This window comes from Callithrix jacchus, chromosome 5 (assembly GCF_049354715.1).
Source record: "Callithrix jacchus isolate 240 chromosome 5, calJac240_pri, whole genome shotgun sequence".
Taxonomy (NCBI): domain Eukaryota; kingdom Metazoa; phylum Chordata; class Mammalia; order Primates; family Cebidae; genus Callithrix; species Callithrix jacchus.
Genome location: NC_133506.1, coordinates 84,597,883 through 84,613,198, shown reverse-complemented (window position 1 = coordinate 84,613,198; position 15,316 = coordinate 84,597,883). Strand labels below are relative to the sequence as shown.

General features: G+C 42.1%; 1 protein-coding gene, 1 long non-coding RNA gene and 1 pseudogene across 51 annotated transcripts in view; 2 read left to right on the top strand and 1 right to left on the bottom strand.

The window, feature by feature from the left end:
• The window catches only part of NCOR1 (nuclear receptor corepressor 1), a 177,086-nt gene that overhangs the window by 5,043 nt on the left and 156,727 nt on the right, over positions 1-15,316 (bottom strand). For 39 of the 50 annotated variants that reach the window (XM_078373202.1, XM_078373201.1, XM_078373199.1 and 36 more), the window contains 4 exons: positions 14,119-14,262; positions 11,918-12,060; positions 5,185-5,238; positions 4,198-4,419 (listed from right to left, as the gene is read on the bottom strand). In XM_078373202.1, the coding sequence (XP_078229328.1) occupies positions 4,198-4,419; positions 5,185-5,238; positions 11,918-12,060; positions 14,119-14,262 (563 nt within the window). The remainder of the gene's footprint in view (positions 1-4,197; positions 4,420-5,184; positions 5,239-11,917; positions 12,061-14,118; positions 14,263-15,316) is intronic. The other 11 variants (XM_078373215.1, XM_078373241.1, XM_078373240.1 and 8 more) reach the window with 2 other exon arrangements.
• On the top strand, positions 150-3,980 carry LOC144582596 (uncharacterized). Its single transcript, XR_013535624.1, has 2 exons — positions 150-409; positions 1,740-3,980. It is a non-coding gene; the product is annotated as an uncharacterized LOC144582596 (long non-coding RNA).
• LOC144582594 (large ribosomal subunit protein P1 pseudogene) lies at positions 8,840-9,452 on the top strand (annotated as a pseudogene).

The window sequence follows — 15,316 nt, the reverse complement described above, 5'->3', positions numbered from 1 at the left end:
CTAAGAAACCACTTTATTTGCTTATTCCTAAGAAGCAACTCCTCATTGATTTCAAGTTTAATCATGAGATCGCAGCAATTCAGTTACATCTTCAGGCTCCACTACTAGTTCTAGTTCTCTTGATATTTCTTTTTTCTTTTTTAAGACAGGGTCTCACCTCTGCTGCCCAGGCTGGACTGCAGTGGCACAATCACAGCATACCAGTTCACGAAAGCCTCAACTTCTTGGGCTCTAGCAATCCTCCCACCTCAGAACTAAGTAGCTGGGACGACAGGTGCACACCACCACACTCGGCTACTTTTTAAAATTTTTGCAGAGATGAGTTCTCAGTATGTTGCTCAGGCCAGTGTCAAACTCCTGGATTCAAGTGAGTCTACTGCCTCAGCCACCCAAAGTGCTGGGATTACAGGTATGAGCCATCACACATAGCCTCTCTTGCTATTTCTACCACACCTGCAGTGACTCCCTCCACTGACGTCTTGACCTCCCCTCCCCAGGTTATCCACGGGAGTTGGGATCATCTTCCAAACTCCTGTTAATGTTGATACTCTGACCTTCTCCCATGCATTACAAATGTCTTTAAAAGCATCTAAAATGGTGAATCCTTTTCAGAAGGTTTTCAGTTTACTCAGATCCATGAGAGTAATCACTGTGGCAGCTATAGCCTTATAAAATGTATTTCTTAAATAATAAGACCTAGAAGTAGAAACTACTCCTTGATCCATGGGCTACAGAATGGATGCTGTGTTAGCAGGCATGAAAACAACATCTCCTTGAACCTTTCCAACAGAGCTCTTGGGTGATTAAGGTCATTGTTAATGAGCAGTAATATTTTGAAAGTCATACTTTTTTCCTAAGTAGTAGGTCTGAACAGTGGGCTTAAAATATTCAGCAAGCCATTCTGTAAACACATGCTGTCTAGGCTTTGCTCCATTTCTAGAGCACAGGTGAGTAGACCGAGCATAATTCTTAAGTGCCTTAGGATTTTCAGAATGGTAAAGGAGCACTGGCTTCAACTTAAAATCAACACCTGCATTAGCCCCTAACAAGAGTCGGCCTGTCTTTTGAAGTTTTGGACTGTTCCAGTAGAAGACTGTTTTGTCTGTATGGAAGATCTGTTGTTTAATGTAGTCACCTTTATCAATGTTCTTACCTAGGTCTTCTGAGTAACTTGCTGCAGAGTCTTCATCAGTACTTTCTCCCTCACCTTGCATTTTATGTTAGGGAGACAGCTTCACCCTCTCAACCAGCCTCTGCTAGCTTCAATCCTCTCGTCTGTGGCTTCCTCACCTCTCTCAACCTTCATAGAACTGAGGAGTTAGGGCTTGGAACAGGATTAGGTTTTGTCTTAAGGGAATGTTGTGGCTGGTGTGTGGTCTTCTATCCAGACCACTAAAACTTTCTGTGTATCACAAAACACTGTTTTGCTTTCTTGCCATTTGTGTGTTCACTGGAATAACACTTTTAATTTCCTTCAAAAACTTTTCCTTTGCATTTACAATTTCTGCCTGTCTTGGCTTTCAACATGCCTTTCTCACTAAGCTTAATCATTTCTAACTTTTGATTTCAAGTGAGAGACTTGTGACTCTTCACTTGAACACTCAGAAGCCATCATAGGCTTATTAACTGGCTTAATTTCAGTATTGTTGTGTGTCAGAATAAGGAAGCCAGAGGAGGTGAGAGACAGGGAACAACTCAGTGGAGCAGTCAGGACTCACACCGCCATTTTTTTTTTTAAGATGGAGTTTTGCTCTTGTCCAGGCTGAAGTGCAATGGCACGATCTTGGCTCACCACAACCTCCACCTCCTGGGTTCAAGTGATTCTCCTGCCTCAGCCTCCGAGTAGCTGGGATTACAGGCATGTGCCAGCAAGCCAGGCTTATTTAGTATTTTTAGTAGAGATGGGGTTTCTCCGTGGCTGGTCTCGAATTCCTGACCTCAGGTGATTACTGCCTTAGCCTCCCAAAATGCTGGGATTACAGGCATGAGCCACTACGCCCCAGCCAAGTTTGCCATCTTATATGGGTGCTGCTTATGGTGCCCCAAAACAATTACAGTATCAAAGATCATTGATCAGTCACAGGTAATAATCATGAACAAATTTGAAATATTATGAGAATTACCAAAATGTGACAGACAAAAAGGAGAATGCATATTATTAGAAAAATAGTGCCGACAGACTTGCAGGGTTGTCGCAAACCTACAGTTAAAACACAGACATACACACACACACACACACACACACACACACACTAAAACGAGGTATGCTTGTATTTAAAAGCAAGCCAGAATTTCACTTGTAGCAATCAAAACAAAAAACAAGGGTCGTCTTCCTGCCATTAATTTTAAAATGTGGTAATTAAGGAACTGAAATTTCTGGAACTTCAGGGCTTCTTTACTGGCCTCAGAGTACAGAAACAACTAAAGAAAGAAGGCAGGGTGACAAAAATCATACCTTATAATGACCAACCCCCCTTTCCAACTGGAGTTAACAACACACCACACAAAGAAACTGTGTGTAAAGGAAAAAGTGCAAAACAAAGCTTCTTCATGCTACTACAGGACTTGAGCAGAGGCTCAGCAAGTGTTGGTAGCCCTTTCTATTTTCTCAGACTTTGCAGCTGATGAACTCAGAAGAAATTCACATAAGTGAGACACTTCTGACTGTGCTCTAGAAGAAAACGTGAAAAAGATCTCAGAGGAGATCAGAGCCCAGGTCACCAGCAAATACTTTCCTCAGACCCAGCTGAACAATTTCACACTGCCCCAAATTCCCATACAACCCGTACAGTGTAATTGCCTAAGTCACCAGTCTTATAACCTTAAAACACACACACACACACTTAAAGCCAATAAAAATTGGAAGGTAAAAACAGAAAGAGGAAGATGATGCTTATTTTTCAGAGCAGGAAGTAAACTGATAAGGTCTTAAAGTTAACATATATAGGTTTTTTGGTGGTTTTTTAAGACCTCTAATCTTTTTATTCTTTTTCTTAACCACAGTATCTAAGCTAAAACAAACTGCTGAATTTCAAGTAATTTTCAAAAGCACAAGAGATACTAGTTCTCAAAATATTAAGAAAAGCATTGTAAGATTAAAACTTAGGATTTTTTTTTCTGTGCTTGTTTTTAACCGAACGTATACAATTTTATACAGAGACATGTCTGAAACAATGCTTATCAGATAGAAGCACTAGCATTCTGCATGGTGTAACTTGAAGAGTTGGGTTTTTTATTCCCTTTTTTCAGACAGGGTCTTACTTTGTCACCTGGGCTGGAGTGCAGTGGCACAATCCCAACTCAATGAAACCTCTGCCTCCTCGGGCTCAAGTGATCCTTCCACAAGTAGCTGGGATTACAGGCACAAGCCACTAGGCCCAGCTAATTTTTGTATTTTTTGTAGAGATGGGGTTTTCACCATGTTGCCCAGGCTGGTCTTGAACTCGAGCTCAAGTGATCTACCCACCTTGGCCTCCAAAAGTGCTAGGATTACATCTTTTTTCCTAATCTTTTCTTTGGCATACGATTATTTAATTTTAATTTATTAATGTATTTATTTAGAGTGGGGTCTCGTCGCCAGGCTGGAGTGCAGTGGTGTGATCTCAGCTCACTGCAACCTCTGTCTCCTGGGTTCAAGCAATTCTCTTGCCTCAGCCTCCTGAGTAGCTGGGACTACAGGCCTGCACCACCACACCCAGTAATTTTTGTATTTTTAGTAGAGACAGGTTTCAGTATGTTGGCCAGAATGGTCTCCATCTCTTGATCTCGGGATCTGCCCATCTCAGCTTCCCAGAGTGCTGGGATTACAGGTGTGAGCCACCACGCCCCACCAGCTTACAATTGTTTTATACTGAGCCTAATTTTTGCAGTTAAATCATTTTTATTCAAAAACATTATATTTGTGTTACAATTACAATGTAATATGTATAGATGAGGACTAGATGCAAACAAATAAAAAAATGGACATCCCAGGAGGGTGACACTTTGTGTAATTTTCTTCCTTTTTATTTCTGTTCATGTCATTATAATGTCTTGGTAAGTTTTTAAAAACATTTTTTAAGTAACTGAAACCCTAAGAGGTGACTCTGAGCACATAAAGACATAAAGGAAATCTCTCAGTGATACACTGGAACTTGGGAAATAAACTGGCTTTGAGGGGGGAAAAGCAGCAGAAAAGCACTAAAATGAAAGCTGTACCTGAATGAGGTGATGGGTCCCCTTCCTCTCTCCGTGTCTCACCACTGGTCACAACTGAGGTGTTGGCAGTACCAGACACTACTCCCATAGGCTGGGACATGACAACTCCATGATCCTCAACTTTGTCATCAAAGCTTCCCATGAGAGCCTTCCTGATAATGTCTTCCAGCCCGAGATTACTGGCAGGATCAGCAAAAGAATGGCCTCTAGAGCTAACTGAGCCTAAAGGGAATCAAAAGCATTTCCATATTATTTCTGAAAGGCCAATCAGGAAACAAACATGAACAGTCCCTTCAGCCCACGGAATACATATAGCACTTGGCAAGTCGCCTAGAACACCAGGGCCCACCACACAGACCATCTTTTTTTTTTTTTTGAGATGAAGTCTCACTCTGTCGCACTCAGGCTGGAGTGCAGTGGCACGATCTCGGCTCACTGCAACCTCCACCCCCAGGTTCAAGGGGTTTTTCCGCCTCAGTCTTCCAAGTAGCTGGGATTACAGGTACCCGCCACCACACCCAGTTAAAATTTTGTAATTTTAGTAGAGATGGCATTTCACCATATTGGTCAGGGTGATCTTAAACTCCCAACCTCAGGTGATCCGCCCACCTTGGCCTCCCAAAGAGTTGGGAGCCACCATGCCTGGCCCAGAGATAATCTTAATCCACAAATACCTCCTTAAGGAAATTTCTTTCCGAAGTGAATCAGTCACCCACACTTCTATTAAAGTTACTCAACAGTTTCCCTAGTTCCTAACACTATTCTTTAATAGTTTCCATTCTTTTTGTTCATTTATTTTTTCAATAGGGATTTATTGGATCTCAGTTCCTTTCTGTGCTACTGACTAAACCTTCCTTCACTAAATTATTCATTTTTCATATTGGAGCAGTCACTCCCCAGTGTACTGAGTTGCTACTCAGTACACTTGTTGGACTGACTACTGCTGTACTAATTTTGTATTGGTAAATAATGTCTTTTCAATCTTACCTGATGTCGTAACTGCTGGCAGATTAAAGATCTCAGTTCCTGGCTGAGCAGCTGCTATATTTAAGCAAACATTTAAGTTAATTAAGATGTGATAATCATATATACCAAACTAAAGTCTCAAAAAATTCCTATAATAAAATCTTTTAATTTTTCATGATCCCCACCTTTGTTTTTCACTCATTGAGTGAAGATAAAATGGAAGAACATTTTTTTGAGATGGCATCTCGCTCTGTTGCCGAGGCTTAGTTTTTTAAAAGGAAATCATGAAATAGGTAAGTAGGAACATCAAAAGGGGATTAGTAAGCTGGGTGCGGTGGCGCGCTTCCGGTCCCCCAGCTACGCAGGAGGCTGAGGCAGTAAGACTGCTTGAGCTCAGGAATTTGAGGCCAGCCTGGGCAACACAGTGAGACTATCCCATCTGTTAACAAAAAAGGGGGAAAAAAAGTAAATAAATAAAGGAGCAATGTAACCCAGAAAAAGGGGAAGAAAGTTTGCACTGCTGGAGAAACAAATATGAAAATGCTGTGCTTAGAACAGGAATCAAGACTTTCTAACGAAGAAGAAACCGCGGACTCTGAGATGACCGCAACAAGTACCCAGGCAGCCTGGGATTCGATCCAGAGGAAAGGTGCCTCAGTGTGTGCTGCGAAAATGACTGTGTACTTCCCTGTATGGCTAACTAGAAACTCAGGATCTGTGCTGGGAAAAAAAGACTGTTAATCCTTGTCATTTCTGCTGACTGTGCAACTTGTAACCTGCAGTTTGAAAAACAGCATAAGACCTGTGAACCACCTATAATAAAGCAGTGTGCCTTTATTATAGGGGAAGAATTTAGGACATAAATGGTGTTTCTGTCATTCCTGATTTGATGCTGAGAATTTCAGAGAGAAAAAAGGAATTCAGGAAGCAAGTGGGTGGGCAAATGATGTCCCAAAAAATGTGAAAATTTTTTCTTTGTTTTGAGACACAGTTTTGTTCTTGTCACCCAGGCTGGAGTACAATGGTGTGATCTAGGCTCACTGCAGCCTCTGCCGCCCAGGTTCAAGCAATTCTCCTGCCTCAGCCTCCCAAGTAGCTGGGATGACAGGCCTCTACCACCATGTCCAGCTAAGTTTTGTATTTTTAGTAGAAACGGGGTTTCACCATGTTGGCCAAGCTGGTCTCAAACTCTTGACCTCAGGTGATCCATCTGCCTTCCAAAGTGCTGGGATTATAGGCATAGGCCACTGTGCTCAGCCAGAATATGAAATTTGTAATGACACCAAAGAAAGATGGACTCTTAACCAAGGGGTGAGCACATTAAAGAAGAGGGAAGAGTGCATGTGCCTAGAAACAAACTTGGTTGATCAGGGAGGCTTTAAACTGACAAAGAGAAGAGAAAAGTCTTCAGAAGAACTAGGAAACAATGGCCATGGATGATAGTCTTACTTATGAGCCAGGTGACAAGGTAAATAAACTGAGCCTGAAATAACAGAGCCTTGTTATCATAAAGTACGTGGAAGGGGAGTCATTCATTCATTAGATATTTAATTAAGCAGTTATTTTGATGAATCATAAGATTACCTTCTTATTGATCAAAAATGGTCAGATGAATACAATTTCCTATAGTTAACCAATGATAATCCTTAGATACTACATTTGCAGAACACCCCTTCCTTTGCTTATGGAGCTTACAGTGCAGTGTGGTACTTGCTGAGGCCATACAAATCAGAATCACCTGGGGTAGCTTAGTAAATTTTCTACATTCCTAGGGCCCTATAATTCAACTATTTAATAAGCAATCCAGGTGACTGGTACCTACTGTTGAGCAAAAATGTGGTAACTGCTCAGAAATTAGCAGAAGGGAAGGTAGACATGTGAAAGCCACGTCCAGTGGAGGCCAACTTGACAGGAGGAAGTAACTACCATCAGGAGGCAGAGAGGCCAGGATAGTGATGGCCAGAGTGAGGGCAACTGCGGTAGGGAAGGAGGAACTTTTTGTATGGGGAGGTAGACTATGAATTCAATTTTAGATGCTTAGGGAGCCAGTAAGTTAGTCAAGAAGTAATGAGGTCTGCAAAGGTATGTAGGTAGAGCTTAGCAGGAAAAGCTGGACTGCAGATACAAATTTGGGAGTTTTCAGCATACAAGTGACCATTCAAATCCCAGAGTAGATAAGATGACTCAGATTATAAAGCATGAGGAGAAAGGGACTAAGAAGTGAGCCCTGGGGAAAACCAACAATCAGGGGCCAGGCAAAGCAAGACTGAGCTTCTAAGGAGATGGAAATGGCCAGAGAAGTAGAGAACATGGTATCAGAAAACCAAGAGAAGAAAGCATTTCGGGAAAAGGAAAGTCATTCACTGTTAAAAGCTGCAAAGAGATCCAATAAAGTAAATTTTAAAACATTAAGGTTTTCAAAAAAAATAAAGTCATTGATGTCCTTGGGAACACTGAGTTCAGATACAATGAGGTGAAGTGAAGCTGTGCTGGTTGCTGATGGGTTTCATTTAGTTTTACTTCCCAGTAAGGGCTAAATGTGCCCACTGGTTCTTTAATATAAATTTTCCTTTCCACCATGAAAAACTGTTCTTGCAAAAAAAAAAAAATCCCAGACCTGAAAGCAGTTCTGTTAGTACTTCCCTTAAGACATGATTATCTCCTATTAAAGTTAGGTATTCATTTCATCATCATTTTCAGAGAATAGGGACCATCCATCATACTAAAATACCCAATACAGCAGTATCCTACTCAAAACATTAGGCAGAAAGGAAAAACTATAAAGTAGGCTTCTTAGTTCATACAGGGCATTTCCCTGTCAAGAGTTTCCCACTTCAAGGGCAAGACAGACGAGAGGATGAGAGTAAACCATACAATGGTGAAATGATTTGAACCTCAGTTCCTGGCTGCTCTGGTATCTCTAGCTCTCCATGCTCACACAAATTCATCTCTGAGTTCCGAGAGCATTTGAAAACGAGGGCATATTTTTGTTGATGACACTTGAGGAGCTGTAAATAATAAACTGTTGAAGACTGGTGATAGAAAATACTAGTAACGGTATTTTTTTAAAAGAAGGGCGGCCGGGCATGGTGGTTCAATTCTGTAATCCCCGCACTTTGGGAGGCCAAGGCAGGTGGATCACGTGACGTCATGAGTTCAAGATCAGCCTGGCCAACATGGAGAAACCCCATCTCTACTAAAAATACAAAATTAGCCAGGTGTGGTGGCAGGCGCCTGTAATCTCAGCTACTCAGGAGGCTGAAGCAGGAGAATCACTTGAACCCTGGAAGCAGAGGCTGTGGTGAGCCCAGATTGTACCACTGCACTCCAGCCTGGATGACAGAGTAAGACTCAGGTCCCCCCACAAAAAGAAAGGCAATCTATAAGCCTGATAACAATTCTGGTCAGCATTCTAAAATATTTGTCTTTCAGATGATTTTCTTGCCATCTAAACAGAGAATCTAGTAATTAAGAGCAAGGACAAAAAAAGAAAGGCCATCAAAAGGTTCACAAACTGGTGACACTGGCTCATCCTTTTCTCCTTAGCGTTCAACATTTATCAGTCGCACAGAGTGACAGATCTAAACATATATCCACCAGGCAGTTCACAGTGCAAGGCCCCCACTTCCCTTTCTTTTGACAGGGACAGAAGACTAGTACATGGTAAATTATAGAAATAAAGCAGATTACCCTTTCCTCAGCTGCTGTCACAGTGCTTGGTCTTTCTGAGGAAGCTGAGCCGTGTTGGGGTGAGGCCCTCATTTCATCACGCAACTAGCACTGTGTCCAGCAGCGCCAGCCCTACAGTCGCCCATGCCATGGCCCCCAACTCTGAGCATGCCGGCATCTACTTGGCCCTCACTCTGCATGAAGATGTGACGACCATCTCGGAGGATAAGATCAATGCCCTCATTAAAGTAGCTGGTGTAAATGTTGAACCTTTTTGGCCCGCTTGTTTGCAAAGGCCCTGGGCAGTGTCAACATTGAGAGCCTCATCTGCAATGTAGGAGCTGGTGAACCTCCTCCAGCAGCTGTGCTGCACCAGCAGGAGGTCCTGCCCCCTCCACTGCTGCTGCTCCAGCTAAGAAGAAAGTGGAAGCAAAGAAACAAGAATCTGAGGGGGTCTGATGATGACATGAGCTTTGGTCGTTTTGACTAAGTCTCTTATAATATGTTTAATACAAAGCTGAACTTTAAACAAATAAAAATAAAGAATAAAGCAGACTGTGGTATACCCAAAGTCTCTCTATCACGAAGACTAACCTAGGAAAAGATTAATAAGACCAGAGAGGCAGTAAAAGTGAGTGTGCTGACAGAGTAAGAGGAGGTTTTGATTCATACTTGGATGTAAACCCAGAGGAAAGGTTCTGCCACAGAGCATTAGCTAGGGTGTCTTACTAACAGTCTGGCTAGGATGCTGAGTATGGAACTGTCACAAGCCCCTTGGTCCATCATTAGCAACATGGATTCTGGTGCTGGAATGCCTGGGTTTGAACTGCAGCCTCATTACTATGTTAACTGTGCCAGCTCTTAACCCTGAGTCTCAGCTTCCTCAGCCAAAAAGTGGAGATAATTACAATGTGTAACATGTAGGGTTGCCGTGAGGATTAAATGAGATTATATCTCCACATGCTTTGAATAGAGCTTAGCACATAGTAAGTGCTAGATAACCTTTTGCTACCATTATTATTTTTATATTTGTATTTTATTTTATTATTTTTTTGAGATGGAGACTCACTCTGTTACCCAGGCTGCAGTGCAGTAGCACAATCTTGGCTCACTGCAACCTCTGCCTCCCTGCAACCTCTGCCTCCCAGGTTCAAGCGATTCTCATACTTCAGGCTCCTGAGTAGCTGGGATTATAGGCACACACCATCATGACCACCTGATTTATGTATTTTTAGTAGAGATGGGGTTTCACCATGTTACCCAGCTGGTCTCAAACTCCTGCCCTTAAGTGATCTGCCTGCCTCAGCCTCCCAAACTGCTGGGATTACAGACATGAGCCACCACACATCCAACCAATCTTTATTTTTAATTTTTTTTTTTTTTTTTAAAGACAGAGTCGCATTCTGTTGCCCAGGCTGGAGTGCAGTGGCATGATCTCGGCTCACTGCAACCTCCACCTCCCAAGTTCAAGTGATTCTCCTGCCTCAGCCTCTTGAGTAGCTGGGATTACCGGTAGGCACACACAACCACACCCAGCTAATTTTTTTTTTGTATTTTCAGTAGAGACAGGGTTTCACCATGTTGGTCGGGCTGGTCTCAAACCTGGTGATCTGCCCGCCTGGGCCTCCCAAAGTGCTGTGATTACAGGCATGAGCCACCGTGCCTGGCCAATTTTTTTTTTTTTTTTTTTTTTTGAGACATCTCGCTCTATGGCCTAGGCTGGAATGCAGTGACCCAATCATGGCTCATTGTAGCCTCAACTTCCCAGGCTCAAGCGATCCTCCCACCTCAGCTTCCCATGTAAATGGGACCACAGGGGCATACACCACCACACCCAGCTGATTTTTTTTTTTTTTTGTAGAGACGGGGTCTCCCTGTGTTGTCCAGGCTAGTCTTGAACTCCTGGGCCGAATCAATCCTCCTATCTTGGCCTCCCAAAGTGCTGTGATTCCAGGTGTGAGCCACCGTGCCTGGCCAATGTTCTATTTTTACTGTGAGTTTATCAGAGTTGCATATGAATAGTGAATGACTCAACTGAAGTACAGAAAGACACTGGTAAGGTAGAAAAGTAGTTGGACTGCAGGAAGCACAGACAGACCTGGATTTGTCCTATACATGGAGCTAGTTATTGCAAAAGTAGAGCAAGGGCAAAGTGTGGATTAATAGTAGCCCAAGACCTTGACATCAACATTCAAACTACGCTATAACTTAATGGTGTAACCAAAAAAGCTAATACAGTTTTAGGCTACTTTAAAAATGATGTCACACCTGTGACTCCAGCACTTTGGGAGGCCGAGGCAGGGGGATCATGAGGTCAGGAGATCAAGATCATCCTGGTCAACATGGTGAAACCCTGTCTCTAATAAAAATACAAAAAAATTAGCTGGGCATGGTGGTGCACCACCTGTAGTCCCAGCTACTCAGGGAAGCTGAGGCAGGAGAATCGCTTGAACCCAGGAGGCAGAGGTTGCAGTGAGCTGAGATTGCAACAGTACACTCCAGCCTGGCAACAGAGTCAGACTGTCTCCCAAAAAAAAAAAAAAAAAAAAAAAAGGTGAATTTAGCATATATCATATTACACTACTCTATTCTGTATTACTTGGAACCTAGTGAAAGGCTAGGCTAAACGTTTTTGGTGGAGAATAATTGAGATGGTAGGGGTACTCATAATGAGGTCATGTGATAAACAGATGATGAAACCGGGGACACTGATTGAGAGGACTCCTGAAGGACATGTCTTCAAATATCTGTGAGGATGGGCCCAAATGGACAAAACTAAGGCTCATAGGTAGGGGAGAAAGAAAAACTATGGAGAGTTTATCCAGTACCCTATAAGGAAAGGTAACCTAGACACAGCATTTGTTCAAAGAAAAACAGCACAACTTCAGAAAGGAGCGAGCTCCTGCTTCCTCATGAGAACTCTTCATGGGCTGGCAGGCACTTGAGAAGGAATGCTAGGATCAGATGTGTTGGACAGATGCCTGGTAAAGAGCCTTCCAAGTCAAGCATTATAGGAAAGGCAACACTAGAGATATCACTATTAACGCATGTTTTATTTGAGGTTCATGAAAGAAATCCCACTTACCCATATCAGAGTCACCTCCACCAGAGGAGTTCAACTTACGAAAAATCTCCTGCTTCTTTGATTTAACCATGGGTGATGTGTTTTCAAGCTTGGTGAAAAATGAAGGCAAGTAGCTTATACTCCCTGGTGAGCGGGAATCATTCCTGTTAGGGCCAAAGTTAAGTATATTACAACCATGTACTCCTAATCCTGGGACATTCCTATCAATGATAACAACAGTCAGAGAGTACTTAGGAAACTACTGCCTCCTCATCCTGTGTCTGTGGTTACAGCCCTAAGAAACCATATGTAATCAAAAGCCATTTAGTACATCATTTGAGGACAGTCAAATGATTTAGCTCTCAAAATGAAATCATAAAATTAGAATTAGAATGGAGATAATCTAGAAATTCTTAGGAAGGAATGAAGCAGCAGCAAATGAATATTAATAGGAAAATTCAAACAGCTTATCATTATTCTCTCTGCTTAACAGCACAAACACTGATATATTCATGGTTGCCACATAAATTGCAAACTATCTTACTAGAATTAGTTTTAAGTACACTAAAATTATAATAGCATGCTTGCCTATAAAATAGCAAGAACTCAGATCTAAGCAATCGACAGCTGGAATGGAATGCAACAGGGATAGTAGAGGAATAAGACTGCCTATTTGTTACAGTCACTTCAAGACACCTAACAAATGAGCTGAGTTTAACAAGAATAGTTTTATATTTTATACACAGTTTAAAAAACAACTTTCCCCTAACAGCTCGAGGCCACCAAGGATCTAGGTAGAGCCAGAGATGAGAACAAAGAATACAGGTTACCGACAAACTAATCCAGTCATGTGGATTCATTCATCATTCAAACATAAGAACACTTACTTTATGCCAAGAAAGACAATTAAGGTGACAGGAACAGGAACAAGACATGGTCCCTGTCCTCAAAAAAAACTCACAAACATAGGAGGAAAAATATAAACGCATAATTAAATTGAATATCACTCCCTCTCCAAAAATGGATTTTCTTCATTTCATTGAAAAGTAGCAGTATCTGTTTAGTTGCCTAAGAATAAATGCAGTAAATTAATAGCAACACATTGTAAGAAATGCACTAGCAATTTGGAGTTAGAAAGACCTTAGTTTAAAACTGGCCTTTCCCCATTAGTATCAGTATGACCATGAGCAAGGGACATGTCTGGCACTTGGCACATCACCAGAGGGTGTTCTGTGCTAGGCAAACTGCACAAGTATTGACAGAAAGGAATTCAGGGAATAATAAGCAAAATGATATGGACAGAGACTCCAGTGTAGGGGTGAGGCGGTGGGAAGTAAAACTGAGTAGGCAGCATAAACCTGGTCACGCAAGAACTCAGATGCCGCGCTAAAGACTGGCTGCTGGATTCTGCAGGGGTTTTAGACAAATCACTCAGGTGGAGGTATGGAGACTTACTGGAAAGGAGCCAACTCAAAGGCATGTAATCCAAATGGGGATAATAATTTAATAATTAATAGGATTGGGGTCAGGGTTACAAAGATGTAAGATAAAACCCATTCAAGCCGGGTGCAGTGGCTCACACCTGTAATCCCAGCACTTTGGGAGGCCGAGGCGGGTGGATCAAGAGATCGAGACCATCCTGGTCAACATGGTGAAACCCTGTCTCTACTAAAAATACAAAAAATTAGCTGGGCATGGTGGCGTGTGCCTGTAATCTCAGCTACTCAGGAGGCTGAGGCAGGAGAATTGCCTGAACCCAGGAGGCAGAGGTTGCAGTGAGCAAAGATCGCGCCATTGCACTCCAGCCTGGGTAACAAGAGCGAAACTCCTTCTCAAAAAAAAAAGTAATAAAATAAAATAAAATCCATTCAGAGTCCACAGTGCTTGGTGTACAATAAGCATTCAAATGTTGGCTGAATCAATCAGTGACACTTCCCCCAGACAAAAAACAAAACAAAAAAAACTATCTAGAAAGATTTAATTTCAAGAAGAATAATGAACAAATATTTTCTAACATATTTAAATATTATGATATTGTGAATATTTTCTTTTTGCTAAAATCCACTAGCATTAGATCACTAGGAAAACAGAGACAAATGATACTCTGAGAATCCCATCCAGACATAAAAGCCCAAAGTAGAAAAATGGCACTAACTTAAGGAAATGTTAAAGCCTGGGCACCCACGCCATGAATCAGTGCTGTCACTAGGAAGTACACTTACCTCTGCTCTGTAGGCTCTGAGCCCCTCTGAGACAAGAGCAGCAAGTTGTCCTGTTTCTCATGTACAACTGGAACCTGGGGTGGGGAGATGGGCTCGTAGGGCTCTGAAGAGATGTGACTCCTCTCTGGGGATTTTCCAGGCCTACTATTGTAATATGTAAAATATTAGATTCTGTTTCAAAGGCGTACCTAGGACTTACCTAAACAGAAACTGGTTAACTTATGACTTCATTCAGAAGAAAGAGCAAAAGCTGCCAATTTCTGTCAGTAAAAAGTTGCTTCAGGTATTCACTATATACATAGTTATAAAAAAAAATAAAACACTCTGTTACTGCCACTTGACCCACGAGTGCCCACGGCATCAGATAGGGCTGCCTGGGCAGCAGCAGCAGCAGAAGCTGTGTCCTGAGGCTCCACGTGTGTTTCAACGTCAGACGCCATCCACCCTTTGCTCCTTAGTCCAGGTGAACCCTCAAGAGTTTTCCTATTTTGAGTCATGACTGACTAGTTTTTTCATCATCAAGTTAAAGATAAAGGACTTCAGTACTAAAAGGATACCCAAGAAGTTTTATCAGATAAGTCAACACAGGTTCTAGTTACACTATATTACGGCAGAGGGGTTCTCTGCAATTTTACATTTTTTTCTCTGGATATCATTTGATAAGAACAATATATGACAGACACACTGTTTAGCTCCCACCATTTATTTTTATTTTATTTTATTTGACAAAGTCTGGCTTTGTCACACAGGCTGGAGTGCAGTGGCGTGATCTTGGCTCATTGCAATCTCTGCCTCCCAGGTTCAAGCAATTCTCCTGCCTCAGCCTTCCAAGTAGCTAGGATTACAGGCAAGTGCCACCATGCTGGCTAATTTCTCTATTTTTTTTTTTTAATTTCCTTTTTTTCTTTCTTTTTCTTATTGGCTACTGCTCAGCAACATTTTTGTATTTTTAGTAGAGACAGGGTTTCACTATGTTGGTCAGGCCTCCTGACTTCAGGTGATCTGCCCACCTCAGCCTCCCAAAGTGCTGGGATTATAGGCATGAGCCACTCTGCCTGGCCCGTTTATCTTATTATTACTATTTTTATTTTTTTAGAGACAGGGTCCTACTCTGTTGCCCAGACTGGAGTACAGGTATGCAAACAATCATGGCTCACTGCAGCCTCAAATTCCTGAGCTCAAGTAATCCTCTCACTTC